The 24462-nt window shown below is 46.7% G+C and overlaps 2 protein-coding genes across 3 annotated transcripts in view; one reads left to right on the forward strand and one right to left on the reverse strand.

The window, feature by feature from the left end:
- Positions 1–8292, forward strand: plppr5b (phospholipid phosphatase related 5b). The gene is made up of 6 exons (XM_058059901.1): positions 1–325; positions 1308–1440; positions 2319–2569; positions 2647–2823; positions 3103–3228; positions 3402–8292. Exons 1-6 carry the CDS (start codon positions 92–94, stop codon positions 3429–3431), a joined length of 951 nt encoding a protein of 316 aa, XP_057915884.1. The 5' UTR covers positions 1–91; the 3' UTR covers positions 3432–8292.
- snx7 (sorting nexin 7) overlaps positions 6378–24462 on the reverse strand; it is a 29556-nt gene continuing 11471 nt past the window's right edge. Inside the window, exons 2-11 of one of the 2 annotated variants that reach the window (XM_058059899.1) lie at positions 16231–16431; positions 13670–16152; positions 12001–12183; positions 11404–11514; positions 10905–11063; positions 8883–9081; positions 8086–8285; positions 7859–7933; positions 6948–7106; positions 6378–6708 (exon numbers count right to left, since the gene is read on the reverse strand). In XM_058059899.1, the coding sequence (XP_057915882.1) occupies positions 6640–6708; positions 6948–7106; positions 7859–7933; positions 8086–8285; positions 8883–9081; positions 10905–11063; positions 11404–11514; positions 12001–12183; positions 13670–13744 (1230 nt within the window). In that variant the 5' untranslated portion in view covers positions 13745–16152; positions 16231–16431 and the 3' untranslated portion in view covers positions 6378–6639. Of the gene's footprint in view, positions 6709–6947; positions 7107–7858; positions 7934–8085; positions 8286–8882; positions 9082–10904; positions 11064–11403; positions 11515–12000; positions 12184–13669; positions 16432–24462 lie in introns of both variants that reach the window. The other variant, XM_058059900.1, reaches the window with a different exon arrangement.

The following is a 24462-nucleotide window of genomic DNA, read 5'->3' on the forward strand; positions in this document are numbered from 1 at the left end:
CCTCCCCCGCAGCAGCGATCAGCACTCCGGCTGAGCCGTGATGAAGCAAGCACGGAGGATGAGGATGCTGGCCGGACCACAATGATTCCCCATGAGAAGCGTGTCATCGCGTGCTGGCATCATGCTGTACTTCCAGTTGGTGGTGATGGCCGGGACCGTCATGCTGGCCTACTACTTTGAGTACACCGACACCTTCAGTGTGCACGTGCAGGGGTTCTTTTGCTACGACACCACCTACACCAAACCCTACCTTGGACCCGAGGACCACAGCGCCGTCCCGCCCATCCTGCTCTACTCGGTGGTGGCCGGCTTGCCAACGCTGCTGGTGAGTCGACATACAGTCGCCTGGAGGACAGAGAGAGAGAATGGGCATGTGGAAATGTGCACGCCATGCAATGAAATGACAGCTGGCTACTAATACTAACACTAATACTAATACTAATACTAATACTGATACTAACACTAACACTAACACTAATACTAATACTAATACTAACACTGACACTAATACTACTGATGCAGAGTTTCCAACCATCACATCCCATCCCAAATGAGAGCAGGATGTCCTTCCACAAGACGCACAAAAAGCGTGGCAATTTGAACGAGTTTGTTATGTTGAACCAAAACGGGTGGAAATGTTGCTGATGTAAAGCCACTCCTAGCGAAGCCGCTTTGACATGGATGCTGCCACTTAGCGGCGTCCAGGACTGTCATGCACACTTTGCCTCTTGTTGGCAGCTTTCATGATTTGGAATAACAAGCAGACAAACACAACTGTCTAATAACCAAGACATGGGAATAGTGGATTGAGATTCAGCATCGCCTCCTTTGCACGTTTTACAAACTCTGGTGGTTAGGTAAGTTTTCATCAGGAAAGACATCTCAGGCACGCTAAGCGGGTAATCGTTTGCTAACGTGGGATCAAATCCATACATAGCACCTTTACGTCGTTCTCATCCACGCATCATGTTTTCTCAAGCTGAAAGATTTCACATTTTTTGGGCCGGTCCTTGAAAGCACCGTAGTTGCAGAAGGTTGACTTGGGTTTGCATCCCGAGAGCAGCGGGAATGGATGCGATGTTTCCCAAAAGTACCACGGCCAAGTAGAAGCTTAGAGAAGGTGAAAGGAGGTGAGGTTGGAAAAAGCAGCAGAAAAGTTATTCCACGCCGTCATATTCAGCTCCTTTTCAAGATGGCTGCCAGTCAAGTCCATGAAAAACACCTCTACACCCCCCCCCACCCCCACCTCCACCGTGTGCTTTGTATTGACAGGCTTTGGCCTTTTTTCTGTCTTCCACGTGTACCAGATCACGCTAACAGAGACGGTGCTGTTCCTGGTCCAGTACACGTCTCAGGAGTTTGACCGCTTAGAGAAGACGGTGGCCACAGGAGACTGCTGCTACCTCAATCCGCTGGTGCGCAGGACCTTTCGTTTCCTGGGTATGTTTTACACGCACGCACGCAGAATGACACACTGGCTCGTTCAGTCAGCCGCCATTGATGGCTTCGTGCTCGCTGGGCATTGCCCAGCGTTGGCCGGAGGATTATTGATATCATATTCATTTTAGGCTGCTGGGAACAAAGCCCCCACCGCGTGCTTCTCATATTTGCCGTCCAATGCGGGAGTAGACCTTTTAGGCGTGTAGTCTCAAAGCCGGCGAGCCAGCCATTGGTAGCCAATGAAATACTAAAGCTGCATGTTCTCCACAGCCCTTGTACAGTCGGACATGGAAAGGCTGGGACAAAGTCAATTGTTTATGCCCTAATAAGCAATTTTGGAGGTGAAGGATGGCTGGCTGGAAAGCAGCAGTCATCCGGAAAACACAAAGCGCCCGCTCGCACGGCCACGCTCCGGCAGGGCAAAGTAGGACAAAGTAGGACAAAATGAGACGGATGAGCCTCTGCAGGAAGTGAGTCACACGACGCTTGACAAAATCCATTTGATGCTTGTTAGAAAAACGAGCCGTCAACATCTGGAGCCGTGCATTGTTGCTCCGACAAGAACCAGTTGGCACTGGAGACAAAGACTATCCTGATGCCACTTGGGATGTATTTGTGTAGAGAAGGCTTGGTCTAGTCATTCAGGCCTCAGAGAGATTTAAAGACATCCCAACCTACCAGACCAGGATACGTGCGTGGGAAAAGGGGAAGTACTTACGTACGTGTACGAGACCAAGGCAAAGGGAAGAAAGATTGCCACGTTGCATCGCTTTCCAGGGAGCAGGATTCCCAAATGTTGGGTGACAAAGAGCAATATTCCCACCGAGGAAGAAGAGGCTCTTTCCCTTTCCTTACTTTTCCTCTCCTTTCCTCTCCAGGAGTCTACACCTTTGGCCTCTTCACCGTGGACATCTTCGTCAACGCCGGCCAGGTCGTGACTGGAAACCTGGCACCTTATTTCCTGACCATCTGCAAACCCAACTACACGGCGCTGGGGTGCTACCAGGCCCTGCGCTACATCAGCCACCGGGAGGCCTGCACAGGAAACCAGGAAGACATCCTGCACGCCCGAAAAACCTTCCCGTCCAAGGAAGCCGCTCTCAGCATCTACGCCGCACTCTACATGGCCGTGAGCGCTCCCACTCCTGCCCTCAGGCTTGGCACCAAGTATGAACCATCACATCATCTCCTCCTTCCCCCTTGCAGATGTACGTGACGTGCACGGTTCACGCTAAAGGAACTCGCCTCGCCAAGCCCGTGTTGTCCATGGCGCTGGTGTGTCTGGCCTTCGTCACGGGACTCAATCGCATCGCTGAATACCGCAACCACTGGTCAGATGTGATCGCGGGCTTCATCATCGGCACTGCCATCGCCACCTTCCTGGTCAGTACGCCGCTTCCTGCAGGACCGATGTCCTCTCTCATTTGCACGCCTCCTTATGGCGGACGCTGTGGAAGCAAAAAGCCAGTCAAAAGCACGACAAGCTAAACTAATATACGCTTCCAACGACTGTTGCAGAAGGTCCCGTGAAGGTGGAGAACCGTTAGGTTGCTTTGCTCTTGCTCCTCTGCTCAGTTCCCCCCACAGCTGGGATAGGCTCCAGCCTGTGTTCTCCCTGTGCGATCCAGAGCCAAGAGAGGAACGTGTGTGTGCTTCCTGCAGGTGGTGTGCGTGGTGCACAAGTTCAAAGGCAAGTTATTACTGAATGAAGACACGGCAGCGGAATGGCACGCCACCACAGCGATGCTGGCCATGGACAGTCCTCTGGAGAAGTACGTCACTGCACAGGTCAGTAGGAGCACGACCCCCCTTTGATGGGCTGTGGGGGGGCTTGATGACAGACACGTCAGTTAGCAAACAACCCATGGACCTACTGAATCCTCATCATGTACCAAAGACACCACTGGACTTGATTCCCCTCGTCTTCGACACGCTAGGTATCAATCTGTCTTTTTCTGCAGAACCACATCACCTTTGCGGAGGTCACATGACGTGGCGTCAGCTGTGTGGCAGACCCTTTGGACCCCTCCCGGCAGACAATCCAACCCGCCCAAGTGTCTCCTGTCCGTGCGTGCGTTGTTCCATCCCCCTCTTCATCCTTTCTGTGAAGGACACCAATCTCTGCACTCATCATTCCCATCATTCCCATCATTCCCATCATTCCCACACTCCCAGACCAAGACGGATGCAAGAAGCTTGTTTTTCCAGACCTTGACTCATTGAGGTACTGAATTGTTCTTCCTGATCCATCACACGCTTCCGAGGCAACATCCCCATCATCATGTCAACATTGCCAATAAATAGCACCATTAGGCTTCCAAGTACATCTACAGGACCAACGCGGCAGAAGGAGGGTTCCTACTTCAGGGATGTTCATTTTTCTATTTCCTCTTGAGGTGTCAAAACGGCATGAAGAGTGTGAAACCCGGTTCTCCTGTCAGACCTGAGTTGAGCATATTGTCTGACTGCTGTGTTGATCAGAATGTCACACTAGAAGCTGGACCTTTCTTCATGTATCAAACAGTATTCTTCTCTCCCTCCGTATGATTCCTGAAACATCACCAAACGTCACCAAACTCCTTCTACCCCAAATAGCGGTACGTATTGTTATTAATAATACCGCCATCGCTATGCCCATGCTAATATTCCAATGGGCAAATGTCCAAAACGCTCCAAAACCAGCATTTGTTGTGAAGAAATTTACACCGCAAACTTCACCTCCTGTAGCTCGAAGCTAACGTTAGCCACGGCAAGTATTATTCTTCTAAGACTAGACCTCACTGGACCTCACTCCTTACCTTTACGTTTCCTCTTGATGGATGGATGAGCTCATTGTTTGGTGTTGCAATGAAAAGATTCCTACCACAAACAACAGCCTATAAAGTCAACTTTGCTCGTGACATTTTCAGGTTGAATTTCTGATCAAGCTTTCTATTGGCTGTAAACCTGGCAACGATAGCCAATCATAGCTCAGCCCGACGGAAGACATTCCTACACATGCGCACGAGGATCCTTGGATCATCACTAGTCAACGTTCATGCGTTTGTGACAAGATGTTGATTTCCTGGCATCCTCACCCGTGGGTAGTTCTCCGTGTTATTGTCTCAGCGTGTCCAACAAGGCTAATGTTCTACATGCTTTTATTAGCAACAGCCTTGCACGGGGATCTTCTCATCATTTCTCCACGCCACAAAAGTAGAAAAGGGATATTTTGTTGAAACTATTTTTCATTTAATGGACATCAAATCCATAACAATAATCCACAAACACCCCCAGAACGACCAGTCCAGGGTGTACCCCGCCTCTCGGCCAAGACAGCTGGGATAGGCTCCAGCATGCCAGCGTCCCTCATCAGGATAAGCGATACAGAAGATGGATGGATGGAACCCCCCCCCAGAAGCATGGGAGCAGTGAGGCCCATTCCTTTAGAGTTCCTTGATTGGCACCAGGCCAGGAGCACAGCTGAGAAGATAGCACCTGTTGATTGAAGCTAGCCGTTCTTCACGGAACTTTGGTATCGGCTGTGTTGACGTGGCTTCTTACTGTTTGATCGGAGGCCAAGTGGTTGGTGCACAGGCCTCACAGCGAGGAGACCCGAGTTCAATGTGGGTGGGAACGGTTGTCTATATGTGCCCTGGGATTGGCTGGCCACCAGTCCAGGGTGGATCCCGCCTCTGGGATAGGCTCCAGCACCCCCGCGACCCTCGTGAGGATAAGCGGTAGAAAAGGAATGAATGATTCTGCATATCTAGATCCATCCTATGTGCGTGAGAAGTTCAATGAGGTATCATTTAGGTAGAAGATCCCACCAACCTGACCCCCTCCTGCACTGAAAAATGCCCCCCAGCCTCACCCCAGCCCTGCTTAAAGGCAATAAGAGTGATTTTAATGGTTAGCTCTTGTAGGCAAACTATCAGATGGATATTATGTTTTGTAAAAAAAGATCTATATATTTAATAGCAGGGCTGTCTGGATAATAATGTCAAAAGAGAAGAAAATGGAAATGACTTTGAAAGTAAAAAAGGAAGGGTTGACTCCACTTGTCTTTAGAAGGAAAGAAAGAGCGAGCTGTCAAACGCTTTGGTATTGCTCCCTTTCTTTGGCGTTTTAGTATTAGTACTATCTACTATTAGTACTATCAAATACCATCCTCACGTGTCATTTCAGAATCCTTGTGTTGGCTTTTATTGTGGTGAGAATGTCCAGTCCAAGTAGAAGCTTCCTTTGTCGCAAAGAGTCAACATGTGTTCCAGACAAAATCTACCGTCTTGTACATACACATTTCCTCATCACTTTCACTTTCACTTTGACCTTCAATGGCTGTGGATCGTTAGTCGTTCATATTTCTCTGCTTTCAGACATCGTGTACTTTTATCACGTCCGTGTAGGCTGTGATGCTTGCTGAGCATCGATGATGTCATCGTAGCGTACATACAGTAGTGTTGTCACTGCACTGTCCCAAGGTGGATCCCTGAACTCACCGTGTGTTATCTTTGATGTGCTAACACGTGTACACCGTACAGCCTAGCAGACCACAGGTAGTACATCTTCATGCCTCAATGGAATAGATGACCATGTGCTAACACAGCTAGCATGTACAAGAAGCAGACCACGGGTAGTACATCTTTATGCTGTTTTCTGACGAGTCCATCCAATACGTACCAGAGACGCACAGAGCATCACACTTTTTGTCAATCATGAAGAATTTACATGTTTGGTGGTCCTTGAACGCACCATGGTTGTGTGCTGAGATGCAAACGTCAAACTAGAAGTAGGTTTCTGACATTTATCATGGATGAGCTATACATTGGACACGTGTAGACGTCGTGTGTGAGGCATACGTGGGGATGAAATGGGGATGAAATGGGGATGAAATGTGGATGGTGTTATGAGTGAACAATGGCAATTGAAGAGAGGAGAGGCTTCTGCAGCGAACCTAATCATTACCACACTGACTTTTATTGCAAATGTCAATCTACAATTGGAAAAACCTCAACGTGTGAGACGGAGTGAGACGTGTTTCCATGGCCGTGCCAATGACTCCATGACGTGTATTTACGTTCTTTCTCCTGCCATTCCACACAAATATGGAACCAATAAAAGCAAAGGTTTGAAGTAATCCTGATGTCTCTGATTTGCAGCTACAGCTTTTCCAGTTGCCAGGCGGATGTAGTCACCGTATGCCAACGTGGTCTGGGCTTAATCATCTCTCTCATCAATCACCTCTCTCCTTTGGGACAGCAGGAAGGATTCCCACACGGCCAGGCACTGCAAGCAAACGTCCCTTGTCATCATTCAATACCTCACGTGGTTGCTATGTGGGCCTGCAACCCTGGGCTCGCTTCAACTCATCCACTCCAGTCAGTCTACTCTACTGTCCACTCTACTGGATGGAGTCTACCACAGAATGGAGGGTAGAGGTTTGGGAGTACTGGGAGAACTGGGAGTACTGGGAGTACTGGAGGCAGGGAGCCAGGGCGTCTAAGCGTCATGCTTGAGTTTGTTACCTTTTCAAAGCATTCCACATTCTTCTCAGCTGTTGAGACGAAGGCTGACCTGATGTCACCTCTGGCACTCTTCTGCCAGTAGGTCCAGTCGCTCTTCAAAGCGTTGTTGGCCAATTCCATCCGATCCGCCAAACCCTCCACTTCTTCCTGCAGCTCACCCTAAGAACACAGCAACAAAAACGTCATACAAACATGCCCTGAAATGTTGGCCAATCAAGCTAACATGTTTTTGGGATGGGGGGGGTAGTGGAGCACCCGGAGAAAAGCCACGCGTGCACGGGGAGAACATGCAAACTCCACACAGAGATGGCCGAGCGGAGATTCCAACCCAGGTCTTCCCATCTCCTGACTGTGGGGCCAACATGCTAACCATTCCAGGCACCCAAAAATCCATGGATTGGATGCAGGATGGTGATCCCGGCGTCCCGTACCGTACACCTTGGTGAGATGGACTTGCGTGGATTTTGAAAAGTCATGTTTTGAAGAATAATATCAACATAAGGCATTTAGAGGACCCATTAAAAGATGTAGTATTGCACAAAGGCCACTAGGTGTCACAAATGTTACTGTACTGTTGGGGGAGAAACACAAGCACCAGACTGGATCCCCACTGTGCAGAGTTTCCATGTGGCTGCTAGTGCAGCTTCCTCCCGCAGGATCTTTTTCCTCACCATCACCACTCCAGGCTTGCCATCCCTGCCTACGTGTACGGTACACGCGTACAGTACACGCGTACAGTACACGCATACCGTACTTGTGTACTGTACACGCGTACAGTGTGAGTGTTCATTAGCCTGATGATAACGGAGGACACACAAGGGCATATCTTGTCCACGTGTGTCACGAGGACAAGGAAGAAGGAGGCAAGGAGGTGTGAACATGAACTGATGTGCGGATGAAGCAGAACTTACAGCTTCTTGCTCAGCCTTTTTGGATGCCAGGGTCTCAAAGTCCGCCTGGATGTTGTCTCTGCGTCGCATCACAGTCTGAAACAGACAAGCACTGTCCAGCCACTAAATACCAATGGCACAAAGGTCATACAATCTGGGCTTTGAGCAGCGTCGCTTTGCTTGCGATGCCCCTGCAGGAGCGTCGCAGAAATGCAGTCATGGCATACCGTAACTGTTCCGGGCCTTACCTTCAGTACTTCACCACACAGCACATACTCGTGAAGGGCGGGTACCAGGACCTCAGACAGATGATGGATCTGCTTCTCTGTTTCTTTGCGACATTGCTCCACACAGTTGGCAACATCTTTCAGGGGCTCCGCCAGGTCCTCCTCCATGTCCGCCCACTGGGCGTAGGCGGGGCCGCACTGCTTGAGCTCATCCAAATACTCTATTGACACAGAATACACTATATATATATATATATATATATATATATATATATATATATATATATATATATATATATATATATATATTTACACACACACATATACACACAGACACACTTCCACAAGGAAGTGAAAGCAGTACTAGAGTGTGTGTCATTCATTTCTTCATTTGGACCGCCACAGAAAGATTTGGGCCTCCTTATGTTGATGAATTTTTGGGACAATTTCATGCAGCAGATGCCGTCATGACGCCGTCATGATGGCGTCATGACGCCGTCATGATGGCGTCATGACTCTGCATGGTCAGAAGCTCTGAGGAAGCTACCTGGACAAGATGCAAGGTCATCAAACAATGCTTAGACTCTGTAGAAGGTTAACAGCCTGAACCCAGCATGCGGTTACAATTCATACAGGAACTTTGACCCCCGAGGCCAAGGTCAAGTGCTCCTCCTCCAGAAGCAGTGACGGGACCATCCATTGTTCGCTATGAAGTGAATATGGCAACCATCAGGACACGTTCAACTATGTTAGCCTACTGAGGCAAGACGAGGCAATACGAGCGGCGTTGTCAAACAGTTCCAAATGAGAGCAAATACCTCGCTGCTCCTTGATGATCCTCTGAGAAACTTTGTCCACAGAGGAGATCTTGTTGCTGAAGGTTTCTACATATTCCTGCATCAGCGTGAACTCCTCCGGCTGGCTCTTGATGCCACGCACCGAGTTGGCCACTGCCCGTACCGTGTCGCTCATTCGACTCAGGAAGCCCGGACCCTGTTTCTTGTGAGACGGCAGGTCCTGCACACGGGCACAGGCCAAAGGTTCAATTCCCAAGTACAGACTGCACAATAACAAACACGGCATAGACGTCATACAGCTCCGACACACCAGCGATGCTCCAAAGGCCGGGAATAAGGAAGAAGTTGCACCAAGTAACCCTGAGGAGCCACGCCTGTCAAGTAAGAAGCACTTCAGGTGACCACGTCACGAAGCCCCCCCCAGAACAGCAGGGCTTTACAACCAAGGGCGGATACTTGGAGGAATCCAAAACTATACCACATACACGCTATTTCACACTTTTACACAGTACATATTCATAGTAATGACAAGCTGGCATGTACTTTTATACACAGTACATATTCATAGTACTGACAAGCTGGCATGTACTTTTATACACAGTACATCATTCTTAGTGTTGACAAGCTGGCATGTACTTTTATACACAGTACATATTCATTGTACTGACAAGCTAGCATGTACTTTTATACACAGTACATATTCATAGTACTGACAAGCTGGCATGTACTTTTATACACAGTACATATTCATTGTACTGACAAGCTAGCATGTACTTTTATACACAGTACATATTCATAGTACTGACAAGCTGGCATGTACTTTTATACACAGTACATCATTCTTAGTGTTGACAAGCTGGCATGTACTTTTATACACAGTACATCATTCTTAGTGTTGACAAGCTGGCATGTACTTTTATACACAGTACATATTCATTGTACTGACAAGCTGGCATGTACTTTTATACACAGTACATCATTCATAGTACTGACAAGCTGGCATGTACTTATATACAGTACATATTCATTGTACTGACAAGCTAGCATGTACTTTTATACACAGTACATCATTCATAGTACTGACAAGCTAGCATGTACTTATATACAGTACATATTCATAGTACTGACAAGCTAGCATGTACTTTTATACACAGTACATCATTCATAGTACTGACAAGCTAGCATGTACTTATACACAGTACATCATTCATAGTACTGACAAGCTAGCATGTACTTATATACAGTACATATTCATAGTACTGACAAGCTGGCATGTACTTTTATACACAGTACATATTCATTGTACTGACAAGCTGGCATGTACTTTTATACACAGTACATCATTCATAGTACTGACAAGCTAGCATGTACTTATATACAGTACATATTCATTGTACTGACAAGCTAGCATGTACTTATATACAGTACATATTCATAGTACTGACAAGCTAGCATGTACTTTTATACACAGTACATCTTTCATAGTACTGACAAGCTAGCATGTACTTATATACAGTACATATTCATAGTACTGACAAGCTAGCATGTACTTATATACAGTACATATTCATAGTACTGACAAGCTAGCATGTACTTATATACAGTACATATTCATAGTACTGACAAGCTAGCATGTACTTATATACAGTACATATTCATAGTACTGACAAGCTAGCATGTACTTATATACAGTACATATTCATAGTACTGACAAGCTAGCATGTACTTATATACAGTACATATTCATAGTACTGACAAGCTAGCATGTACTTATATACAGTACATATTCATAGTACTGACAAGCTAGCATGTACTTATATACAGTACATATTCATAGTACTGACAAGCTAGCATGTACTTATATACAGTACATATTCATAGTACTGACAAGCTAGCATGTACTTATATACAGTACATATTCATAGTACTGACAAGCTAGCATGTAAATATTCAGGAAAAGGAAGGAAAGGCACGGAATGAAGCGTATCAGATTTGACAGGCAGGATCGGCAAAGCCCCGGCGTGCGTTCTTAAAGTGGAATACCTGGGCAGTCAAAAAGATCTTCAAGTGCTGGTTGAAGGACAGGATGGGATGCTCGGCAATCTTGTTGAGGAAGCGATGCAGCGCGTTCTTCCTGGTCTGGATGAAGTCATCGTTGAAGCGCTCCACCATGCCTTTCATCACAAACTTCTCTGGCAGAGGCTGACAGAAGAGCACACTTTAGCCGGCCGGTCAAAGCGTCGGCCGCCAACAGGGTTCACCATGCTGTCTTTACGCTACGGAAACGATTCCAAACGTTTGTGAAGCCAGAGACCACTTGCTGATATACAAGCCACTGGCAGAACCACAGGGACTACGTGGAAGACCAGGCTTGATTCGTCAACCCATGCAGTACCCTTGGGCAGCAGCCCTCAAAGTGTTTATGCCGGCTCCTTGCTAATCAAGTAGCGTGCAGCCTGTGGCTGGTGAAGCCATGTGCCTGGAATGGTCACATGACATGACTCTACACGTCAGAAGTACTGATGTGGCGGGTTTGACGTACATGCACGATGAGGGTTGGATGGCATTCTTCCAGTCTGCTCCGTAGCCAAAGAAAGTCCTGGTAGCGTCGGCAGACCTCATACTCATACGAGTCAAAGTCGCTTCTCGTAGTCTGAAGAGAGAAATGGCATTCATCTTCCACCACAACGTCTTTGACTACTCAATCAATTCATCAAGGACGTCTGCATCGTTAGCTAGAAAGCCAAAGAAATGATGATGAAGCAGGTTTGTGTTGTCAATGCCAACGTCACCTTCTTTACTTTCTACTGTCCCCCCTCCCGCTTCTTTTCTGGATTTCCCCCAGAGCCCTCGGCCATCTCTGTGTGGAGTTTGCATGTTCTCCCCGTGCATGGCACCCCGCTCCCCGCCCCCATTCCAAAAACATGCTAGCTTGACTGGCCACTCCAAATTGTCCATAGGTATGAATGTGGGTGGGAATGGTTGTTTGTCCATATGTGCCCTGGGATTGGCTGGCCACCAGTCCAGCTGGGATAGGCTCCAGCCCCCTGCGACCCTCGTGAGGATAAGCGGTAGAGAATGAATGAATGTTAAGGTCCATATCGCCCAACCCTAACCTGAATCTTATCTCCTGTCTCACCTTGGTCAGGACTCTGTACATGATGAACGTCTCAATGGCTGTCACGTGACTCTCTGGGTTGTCAACGGCAACAAACAAGTCTCTGCTGCCAATCTGCCGGTCCTCATCGTCATCCAGGTGGTACTGGTTGACCAGTGAGCTGGGAGTATCAGGCGCCGGAGCCCCGTCCGTCAGTGACATTTTCTGGAGCAGAACATATGAAATACACAGTAAGCGTACACCTGTGTACTTTATTCCCATGGTATGGCAGATGGCTGGAACCATGGAAGCTCTTCCAAGCTTCTCCTTGGCACTTTCCCTCGCCAATGGCTGGACTGACCTACGTATCTGGAGACCAGTGACACATAAACACTTCCTGTCCCTCACTTCATGTGCAACAAATCAGTACACTTCTGGGCCCAACCAAAACATCCCACGAGTACTGCACCGTACCGTACCATTACACACCAAATGAATACCTGCCTGGCCCAGTCTGTGTATTATTTGAAGGGAAATAGTACTTTCCCTTTTCCCCCAAGAGGATGTCATGAAATATACTACTACTAGGATTAGAATATGACATGAGATACTGACAGATGCATTACAGAAACAGTAAAAGCAATCATGAAAAGGCTATCAAATCAGGGGGAAACATATTTGATGGTTTCAGTCTTTCATCCACACGGGACCCGCCTTGTGGCTGACGGGAAAGCCTATCTTTGGAAAAGGACTTCCAGAGTAGGAAAATCTGAAACTGCTAGGTTGTTGTTTCCGTGTAGACAACCAACTTGCTTCTTTCTGAAAACCATGACATCACCGACCTGGGGCCGTCACATGACCAGAAGTTGTCCTTGTCAGGTCACCAGGGAGCTGGAGCCTATCCCAGCTGGCGAGAGGCCGAGAGGAAGGGTACACCCTGGCTTGGTCACCAGCCAATACATACCACATAGTGTACAGTACACATACTACAAGTACATCCATGTATATGAATGTGTGTACATACATTCATACACACACATACTATATACGTATATACACACATTATATATACAAACATTGACACTATGGACAATTGCATCAACCCAACATGCATATTTTTGGGATGTAGGAGGAAGCCAGAGAAAACCCACAGAGAACATGAAAACGCCACGCGCTCACACGCATGCGCACAAACAAACAAACACACACACGTGAAGAACATGCAAAGTCCACAGGGATGTTCCAACGGAGATACCAACCCGGATCTCCTGACTGTGCGGCCCAAAAGAAAGCATAATACATATCAAATATCACAGCCTTACTATGTCGTTGTAAACAACACAAAACAATACAATGCAAAGTAATACAACACGGCAACTTCAGCCAACGTTTGAAATGTCATTATTCAAAGTTGAGTCAAAATGACTGAACTTTCCTTTAGGATTCACAGCACGTTGGTTTATGATACTAGCGTAGAAGAACCGCTGTGCTGTAGCGACCATAGACACGCATTTTGAAACTGTTCCAAGTTGAAGCAAAAAGCACAAAGAATGATGAACTCCTATGCGAGTTAAAGACATGGAAATGTGAGCGGCTGTGCTGTTTGCTAACTTTGAAGACTGCTACAACGTGACGGTCTTACAAAGAAAGCACTTTTCCATGGCGTCTTTAACATCCGCACGGCAAACAAATGCAACAAATTCACCTTTACCTTGCTAAACACCTCCAAGTCTTCTTCTTCTTCCAGGTCCAACATGTCTGCTGAGAAACCCTCAGGTAAACTCATGACGTCACCACTTCCTGACTCACAGCGGCACCTTCCCCACCTTGTCCGGAACAGGAAAACACTCGGATAGCATCCGTTTCCCCCCACGTCCTTTCAAGATAAAAGACGCGATATAGCTAATAGCTATACGGGCCTGTAATAATACACCATATGTATAGTCGTCGATAAAGCAGCATCTACGCCAAAGTCTATGTTGTGGACATTCATGTATGACCATCTATGTTGGAAATGGCTACGTGCGTCTTGTATGTTACGAAGCTCTGGCATCCGTGCTTAATCATGGTGGCACCCTACAAAAGGCGGTGCTCGCTAAAAGGGTGCTGCTTGACACCGCCTGGCGGTCTGGGTGTAGATGTGCACCATCTACCACCGTCCTCTAGAGGGTGCTGCTTGACACCGCCTTGCGGTCTGTAAATGGGCCCCATCTGCCACCGTCTTGTGTATATAAAACACGCCTGTTTTAACAGCACTAATACATTGCTATTCATTTACGACTACTTTATCTATCTCTTATATGATATTGATGATGGTGATTCTATCATATAATATAAATGTAGATATTAAATATGTACATAATAATCAATATGTATTAAGTAAAGTAAGTTGTGTAGAATGTTTAATTTTAAACCATCAAGCTCAGCATAGTGACATTATCACGAGTGGATTTTACAGCCACAGGGAAGGTTGCCATTTGTGTGTGTGTGTGTGTGTGTGTGAGAGAGAGAGAGAAATAGAGTTGTGTAATAGTTGTACAAAGGTCAAGTTTAGACGGGTTTGTGTTTAAAGGTCAGCATCATATCACGCTGCCATCTCATAGCAGTTTGATTCGTTTTGCTTTCTTCATGAACTTCTGTGGTTCTTGTTCTGCTGCATGCAGGTGGAACGTCTCATCCTTCCTGCTCCTATTTAGCAAGTTACGCCAAATGATGCTGTATTTTTTCCAGACCCATATAAGATAGTATATAAGATATACTGTAGTTCCCCCGTTGTACAGTATGACCTTCTCATTCTGATAACTGCAATGATGCTGTCGCTGTGACTGCAAGCTGCCACCAGGGGGCACCAGACAAACATGACACTTTCTCTTCCTTGTTTCATCCAAAGCAAAACAAACCAACAACAAAAACAGATTTGAAGTAGAAGAGATGAAGAGATGGAATAAATAGTATTTACATGAAATCCCAGAATTACAATATACTTTGTCCTGCTGGGACCACACATCATATTGCAAATTGGAAGCCAAAAATAATGTGGATAAGCGGTCATCTGGGATTGGGAATGCTGTTGAGAACAAAGAACACCAGTTTTCATTTACACAACAACACCGGTTTGTCAGTCCTATGAGGTGATATCAGTCCTGTATCGTGGTATCGGTCCTGTATCGTGGTATCGGTCCTGTATCGTGATATCAGTCCTGTGAGGTGATATCAGTCCTGTATCGTGATATCAGTCCTGTGAGGTGATATCAGTCCCGTATCGTGATATCAGTCCTGTATGGCGATATCAGTCCTGTATCGTGGTATCGGTCCTGTATCGTGATATCAGTCCTGTATGGTGATATCAGTCCTGTATGGCGATATCAGTCCTGTATCGTGGTATCAGTCCTGTATCGTGATATCAGTCCTGTGAGGTGATATCAGTCCTGTATCGTGATATCAGTCCTGTGAGGTGATATCAGTCCCGTATCGTGATATCAGTCCTGTATGGCGATATCAGTCCTGTATCGTGGTATCGGTCCTGTATCGTGATATCAGTCCTGTATGGCGATATCAGTGATATTACGTGTACAGACATTATGATTTCATTCCGTTTTCCAAATGCAAGTGTTAATGAGTATGAAGAACATACAAGCTGACGTGTAACACGCTAACATATTATAACATATAATAAGACTAGTAATAAGAATGTTATTATTATGAGTGGTAGTAGTAGGTAGTAGTAGTAGCAGTATTAGTAGTATTGTTATTAGAAATGGGAGGGTCCAGGGTTTGACTCAGACTGATTGATTTGTGAGTGAACATGAATGGATGTAATATCCAATATGAATATGTAGTGATGATGACGGAGTGTACTCTGTGTACTCCACGTGTACTCCACGTGTACTCCACGTGTACTCCACGTGTACTGCACATGGAGAGCAGTGTTGACTAGTGGTGTGTGTGTGTGTGTGTGTGTGTGAGAGAGAGAGAGATACTGCCACGTCTGCGTTGCGTCTCCCGTCTCCATCTCTCGTCCTCTTCTTCTGGCATCCATCCTCCCCGTCCATGTGTAGACCTTTACGTCCGTATCCTTTCTCTCCAGTCCATCACTTTCTCAGCCATGCTCTCCATCTCTCTCTCTCCTCCTCATGATCAGCAGCGTCTGCTTCCTCATTGGCTGAGCCGCCAGAGCCAGTGCTGGCTTCTCTCCTCCATCCGGCCCAGAAGGAAAGGTGGGAGAGGAGTGTCAAGGCAGGGACGGAAGGGGGACAGATTCTTTTTTTTTACCATCCCTCTTGGCAGCATCAGCGGCGATGCATCCAGCAGCACTTTCCTAGCGTGCTCCTCCTCCTCCTTCCCTTCAGGGAGCGGCGAAGTGGAGACAAGCAAGATCCCCTCCTCCGGGTTTGCCTACCGGCAAGGCATCAGGTGGGAAGAGCCAAGGAAGGGGAGGGAGTTTCAGGAAAAGCGAGCCAAGAGGGTAAGAGGCTGTAGGGGGAATGGAGAAGAGTCTTCTTCAAATCCTCATGCTATCATTTGTCAGCATCATCTTTCCTCTGTCTGCCGTCCCCAAAGGGACGTTGCAAGAAACAGAGAGAAGTAAATGCAAATGAAAGTTATTCGTCTGCCCTGTGGAAAAATCAATGCTGCTTGGTCTCGAAAACCTTCGCTTTGGAAACGGTCTGTGCGCATGCACGTGTGTGTGCGTGCACGTGTGTGTGCGTGCACGTGTGTGTGCGTGCACGTGTGTGTGCGTGCACGTGTGTGTGCGTGCACGTGTGTGGCCAAAGGAATTGTTGCTGCTTTTCAAGGTATGGCCACGCTGGCTGCGTGTTTGTCTAAATTGATCTCTGCAGTGGGCGGCTGGGGGGCTGGGGGGCTGGGTGGGGGTTTCTTCCTGCTGTGTGTGTGTATGTGTGTTAGCATAAGTTTGTTAGCATGCCTTCTCCTGCACCATCTTGGAGCTGCTGATTCCACCTTTCTTCCTCCAACCGTTAGTCTCATTCTTCCGATTGGAACTATTTTTATTTGCTGCTATTATCTCGGATTGGATCCATTTCGTCTTTTTCTCAGTTGTACTTGTAGTATTTACATTGCTGTATGCTTGTATTTGGGATGTATATCCAGGACTAGATGGGGTACGATGATAATAAGGATAAAGTAAGATGATGGAAGTGGTGTGGATACGGATATGGAAAAGGCCGAGCGTTTCTTAGATTTGTCAGCGGCCATCAGAGGCTGAACCAATCAACACGCATCGTTCCATGGTCAAACACGTATAAAAGTAGGACGGGTGCAGTGGGACCAGGACCAGGACCAGGACCAGGACCAGGACCAGGACCAGGACCAGGAGGACTTCCTTGGTGGACACTCCAAGCTTTGCACTGATGAATAAATACATCCCGACATCACTCCTAACTAATAACTCCTCTTTTCTTTCACGGAGCTGACCAAGGAACACACGCTTTCCTTTCACTGCTTTGTGCTTCCTTCTGCCACCTGTCCCTGAACGCAGCACGCAGAAAGAAAGTCTCTTCTATCCATACATCTTTCCTTCTCTTCATTGATGTCTTGCCGTGGTCATCACTCATCATCAACAGGATTCACTGTGGTCCTTTTCAAGTTCACTCATTGTTAACCGATTATTGATGACTAATAATAATAATCCATATGCACTCATCATTACAATGAACAATGCTTCATTTTTACCTAGGCAATGTCTTCATTTTTGGATAATTATCACTAATAGCTATGTATGAAATATGCTCATATACTTCATAGTCAAGATGTTTTACATCAAGTATTATGATTATTGATGGTAAATAATCATCATTGTAATTGTTATTAATGAAATATGCTCATATACTTCATAATCATTATGTTTTACATCAAGTATTATTATTATTGATGGTGAATAATCATCATTGTAATAGTTATGAATGAAATATGCTCATATACTTCATAGTCATGATGTTTTACATCAAGTATTATTATTATTATTATTATTATTGATGGTGAATAATCCCCATTGTAATAGTTATGTATGAAATATGGAAGTAATGATGATTAGCATGTATGATGGACTTATGATAATACAGTACGTAGTGTAGTGTTTGTGTGTAGTATAGAGTAGTAGGTGTGTGTAGCATAGAGTATATAAGTATAGGTGTGTAGAGTACATCATATACATATAAGTACAAGGATGTTGAAGTGTTCTTGTCTTGGGGGGGTGCTGCTGATAAAAAAGCTCCTCTTGACACTGTGACCCCCCCCCCCCAGGGCTGTCAGGGCGTCAGCGGGAGGGTGCAGGTAGGTCGTCTTTCCTTTTCCTTTACACCCCAAGTCACTTTCACACGTCACCCAGCAGAAGCTGAGCTCAGCTGAGCTGAGCTTTGTTGGCTCCACCCCCCCCCCCCCCCCCCGCCCCCCACACATTGCTGAATCATACTACAAAGGCAGCCATTCACCACCGTTCCATGCAAACAATATTCCTATTTTGTCCTATTTTATATTAATCCTATGCAGTAATCCTATGATATGAAAGAATGCTGAGATTTCATATGGCACAATGTACAATATTTATATAAGAATATCTTTATGATGTCACGTAGTATTGGACGTGTATGAGCTAGTATTGTAGTGTAGTACAGGTACAGCAGTATCTATGGTGTAGCCAAGGTAGTGTAGTACAAGTACAGCAGTATCTATGGTGTAGCCAAGGTAGTGTAGTGTAGTACAAGTACAGCAGTATCTATGGTGTAGCCAAGGTAGTGTAGTGTAGTACAAGTACAGCAGTATCTATGGTGTAGCCAAGGTAGTGTAGTACAAGTACAGCAGTATCTATGGTGTAGCCAAGGTAGTGTAGTACAAGTACAGCAGTATCTACGGTGTAGCCAAGGTAGTGTAGTACAAGTACAGCAGTATCTATGGTGTAGCCAAGGTAGTGTAGTACAAGTACAGCAGTATCTATGGTGTAGCCAAGGTAGTGTAGTACAAGTACAGCAGTATCTACGGTGTAGCCAAGGTAGTGTAGTACAAGTACAGCAGTATCTATGGTGTAGCCAAGGTAGTGTAGTACAAGTACAGCAGTATCTATGGTGTAGCCAAGGTAGTGTAGTACAAGTACAGCAGTATCTATGGTGTAGCCAAGGTAGTGTAGTACAAGTACAGCAGTATCTATGGTGTAGCCAAGGTAGTGTAGTACAAGTACAGCAGTATCTATGGTGTAGCCAAGGTAGTGTAGTACAAGTACAGCAGTATCTATGGTGTAGCCAAGGTAGTGTAGTACAAGTACAGCAGTATCTACGGTGTAGCCAAGGTAGTGTAGTACAAGTACAGCAGTATCTATGGTGTAGCCAAGGTAGTGTAGTACAAGTACAGCAGTATCTATGGTGTAGCCAAGGTAGTGTAGTGTAGTACAAGTACAGCAGTATCTACGGTGTAGCCAAGGTAGTGTAGTACAAGTACAGCAGTACCTACGGTGTAGCCAAGGTAGTGTAGTACAAGTACAGCAGTATCTACGGTGTAGCCAAGGTAGTGTAGTACAAGTACAGCAGTATATGTAGCATAGCAGTATAAGAATACTGCAGTAGTAGCGCTCCAGTGCGTCCATGCATTGTGGTGGTGGTGTGATGGTCATGCGGACTAGCGTGTCATGTGACACGTGCACGTGGAACATGGAAGGTGGTGGATGCTGACGTTCTCCGTTGCAGAGCATCCATTGATGGAACGCAGCCTTCAATCAATGGAACTTCCACTTTGGTCTTCATGTGTCTTTTCCACTCCAGCATGAAGAGGGTGGGGTGTTGTGGGGTGGGGTGGGGTGGGGTGGGGTGGCAGGGTGGCAGGGTGCATGGCAGTGGAACTGACCACATGGTTTCTGCTTGGCCTCCCGTCTCCTGAACGACTCTCTTCGGTGACGGGTATTCTTGGGTGGATAATACGGATGACGTTGTTATTGCTTAAGAATACGCGTAGTCGAGGAGAGTCCTCTCTTCACCAAACGCGTGACCCCTCACCCGCATCACATCACAAGTCCCCCCGACCCCCCAGCCATCCCAGGAGGACTTGGAGGCATCTCCACCGCATGTTGACTCTTTCCCGCTTCTGTTGGGCTGCTCAATGAACAACATACCTGTTTCATCCTCCAGCACGTACACCATGGCTACGGGACCGTGTACTCCACCAAAGTCCTCCCCCCTCCACCCGGTCCTACCGTGTGCTACCGAGTCCTTTCGAGTCCTACCCAGTCCTACCGGGTCCTACCGGGTCCTACCAGGTCCTACAGTTTGGTGTACTTGCTTTGGTGTACTTTTGTTCATTGATTGTATTCAGCCTCCCAGGTATGATGTTGATGCTGTTGTGTAGATGAATACGTGTTGGTCATCCATCCATCCAACTGGAGCCTATCCCAGCTGTCTTGGGGGAGAGGCGGGGTCCACCCTGGACTGGTGGCCAGCCAATCCCAGGGCACATATAGACAAACAACCATTCACACTCACATTCATACCTATGGACAATTGAATGAATAACTCCACGGCCGAGTGGGGATGAGCGGGATAGAAAATGGATGGGTGCTAGGGATGCTAGGGATGCTAGGGATGCTAGGGATGCTAGGGATGCTAGGGGTGCTAGGGGTGCTAGGGATGCTAGGGATGCTAGGGATGCTAGGGGTGCTAGGGATGCTAGGGATGCTAGGGATGCTAGGGGTGCTAGGGGTGCTAGGGGTGCTAGGGGTGCTAGGGATGCTAGGGATGCTAGGGATGCTAGGGATGCTAGGGATGCTAGGGATGCTAGGGATGCTAGGGATGCTAGGGATGCTAGGGGTGCTAGGGGTGCTAGGGGTGCTAGGGGTGCTAGGGGTGCTAGGGATGCTAGGGATGCTAGGGATGCTAGGGGTGCTAGGGGTGCTAGGGGTGCTAGGGGTGCTAGGGGTGCTAGGGGTGGGGCCCAACCTGAACACAGTATTCGGAAGGGCACAAATAATGACTTTTTGAGGAAAAATGAATTGGAACAAATATAACAAATATTAGTATCAAGGAACAATGAAAACATCCAATCAGAAAGCTGCGTTTCTTGGTGAGACCACAGTGCATGCCCGGATCAGCCAATGAGTGACTGGTGGTCAGCAGTCGGGGGCAAATACAGGAAAAGTACAATAACATAGATGACTGTTATATTGTCCATTGTATTGTGTAAGTACACCCAATGCAAATACGGCCAAATAAAATAATGAGCAACTATGATCAGGCGAGAGATTAAGCCCACGTTCCACACTATTTGGGAGCAGAAGATGTTTCAGTAGAAATACAAGACACACTGAGAGGTTGCCAGGACATGTAGTACTCTACGCTGCTCACTAGGTGTCAGTCACCTGCCAGTCACCTGCCAGTCACCTGCCAGTCACCTGCCAGTCACCTGCCAGTCACCTGCCAGTCACCTGCCAGTCATCTGCCAGTCACCTGCCAGTCACCTGCCAGTCACCTGCCAGTCACCTGCCAGTCACCTGCCAGTCACCTGCCAGTCACCTGCCAGTCATCTGCCAGTCACCTGCCAGTCACCTGCCAGTCACCTGCCAGTCACCTGCCAGTCACCTGCCAGTCACCTGCCAGTCACCTGCCAGTCACCTGCCAGTCATCTGCCAGTCATCTGCCAGTCATCTGCCAGTCACCTGCCAGTCACCTGCCAGTCACCTGCCAGTCACCTGCCAGTCATCTGCCAGTGACAGGTTGACGGTGAGCAGTATGAGGTTAGCAAGTTGGTGATTTAGCATCAGCTAGCTAAATGAAACCTAAAGTCATTCTTGTTCTGTACGGACCACTGACCTCTGACCTCTCACCTCCAACCTTTCCCTTCCTGATTTGGACTTTTCCATTTGGTTCCTCCCACTTGCTCTCTGTCTCCTCCCCAGATCACATGACTTCCCACGAGGGGCGGAGCAAGGAGGTACCCTGCAGTGGCATTCTTCAGCAGGGGGACGTTCGTGTTCAGAGCTGACCTTCCTCTGACCTTCCTCTGGTTACTGACGACCTTTGCTTTGCTTCTGCCTCCGCTTCCTGTCCATCCCAGCCATCACTTCCTACCATCCTACGCTATGGTTCCTTTCCCACCCTGGAATTCTTTGTCACGATGGCAGCCATTTGCTTGGAAGGCTCTCAGAATAAACCTCCTCCTTCTGTCCTGGTTCCCTTCCCATCAGTACACACGCTCCTCTACCTCTTCATTTCATCTTCCTGGAAGTTGGCCAAGCCAAGGGCCTTCCTTGGACGAGCGGGACTGGCTCTTAGCATAACGTTTAGAAGAATTTCTCACAGTGACCAAATGTCCTGCTTTTCCAGGTCATGTCCTGTTGTGGAGATGTGAAAATGCTACCTAGCATGCGTGGAACAAAGGAGGAGGCTGTATGCTCATGGATGTTGGATGTTGATGATATTATCGGGTAAAGCAACAGGTAACTCAGTCGGACATCCATCAACATCCCGCCACACAAGCAGCACCCAGAAGGTCTTTTCTGCTGTGCAAAGCTAAAACGGCTACTTTCCAATCTCATTCTGCCTCAAGCCCACGCAGATCAGGCAATATTCAAGTCATTGTTTGTGAAATATAGCCGCTTCCTCCATTGTGGCTAATAAAAACACAGCGGCTACAATCTGCTTTAGGACTAAATCATCATCCGTTTCCATCTCATTCACTAACAAGGCCTGGGAAGCAGAACATCCCACAACATGTGTTCATACTGGCCCATTCAATCACTCAATAATCACATCGGAAAGCCATCGCCCAGCAGTTGCCATGGCAACACACACAGCTAACGTCCAATGTAGTCTTCCTGCATACTAGTACTCTTTACTACACATTACTCTTTACTACACATTACTCTTTACTACACATTACTCTTTACTACACATGACTCTTTACTACACATTACTCTTTACTACACATTACTCTTTACTACACATGACTCTTTACTACACATGACTCTTTACTACACATTACTCTTTACTACACATTACTCTTTACTACACATTACTCTTTACTACACATTACTCTTTACTACACATTACTCTTTACTACACATTAGTCTTTACTACACATTACTCTTTACTACACATGACTCTTTACTACACATTACTCTTTACTACACATGACTCTTTACTACACATTACTCTTTACTACATATTACTCTTTACTACACATTACTCTTTACTACACATTACTCTTTACTACACATTACTCTTTACTACACATTACTCTTTACTACATATTACTCTTTACTACACATTACTCTTTACTACACATTACTCTTTACTACACATGACTCTTTACTACACATTACTCTTTACTACACATGACTCTTTACTACACATTACTCTTTACTACACATTACTCTTTACTACACATTACTCTTTACTACACATTACTCTTTACTACACATTACTCTTTACTACACATGACTCTTTACTACACATTACTCTTTACTACACATTACTCTTTACTCCACATTACTCTTTACTACACATTACTCTTTACTCCACATTACTCTTTACTCCAATCTCATATGGCCTCCTTTCCATTAACTTCCATTAACTTGGGCAACCTGCCAGGCCTCTTTACCCTCCATCCTCCATGCTTCCGTCGTCCGTCCAGCCTTACTTCCATCCATCTATCCATCAATCCTTTCTTCCATCCATCATTCCATCCATCCTTCCTTCCATCCACCATCCACAATCCATCCATCCATCCATCCATCCACCCATCCACCCATCCATCCATCCACCCATCCATCCACCATCCACAATCCATCCATCCATCCATCCATCCACCCATCCACCCATCCACCCATCCATCCACCCATCCACCCATCCATCCATCCATCCACCCATCCATCCATCCATCCATCCATCCACCCATCCATCCATCCATCCATCCATCCATCCACCCATCCACCCATCCATCCATCCATCCACCCATCCATCCATCCATCCATCCATCCACCCATCCACCCATCCATCCATCCACCCATCCATCCACCATCCACAATCCATCCATCCACCCATCCATCCATCCTTCCTTCCATCCACCATCCATCCATCCATCCACCCATCCATCCATCCACCCATCCATCCATCCATCCATCCATCCATCCATCCGTCCATCCAGCCAAACAAATCAACAGCAGTGCAATTCAAACAGCATTGATGTATCTCCACCCTCCACCCTCACCTGTGAGCTCATCTCATCTTTCCCGTTGCTATTCTTCTTTAAATCCCAGTTACATGTAAACTGGGAAGGACGACATATTTGAAAATAGTAAAAAAACAAATAAATACTTTTGTACAAAAGATTGGTGTAATGGTGTCTATTGTCTTTTGCTGCTTTAAGTGAACATGATTCACGTCCTATTTGCAACACTAGATGGGCACCTGAACGCACCAGGACGGCCGAGCAGGTGTCAGAGTTTGATGTCCAACTACCAATGTGGCTTGTAAACGTGAGTAACCTGGTTATTGGTCATTCCTT

Source organism: Doryrhamphus excisus, chromosome 21 (assembly GCF_030265055.1).
Source record: "Doryrhamphus excisus isolate RoL2022-K1 chromosome 21, RoL_Dexc_1.0, whole genome shotgun sequence".
Classification (NCBI taxonomy): domain Eukaryota; kingdom Metazoa; phylum Chordata; class Actinopteri; order Syngnathiformes; family Syngnathidae; genus Doryrhamphus; species Doryrhamphus excisus.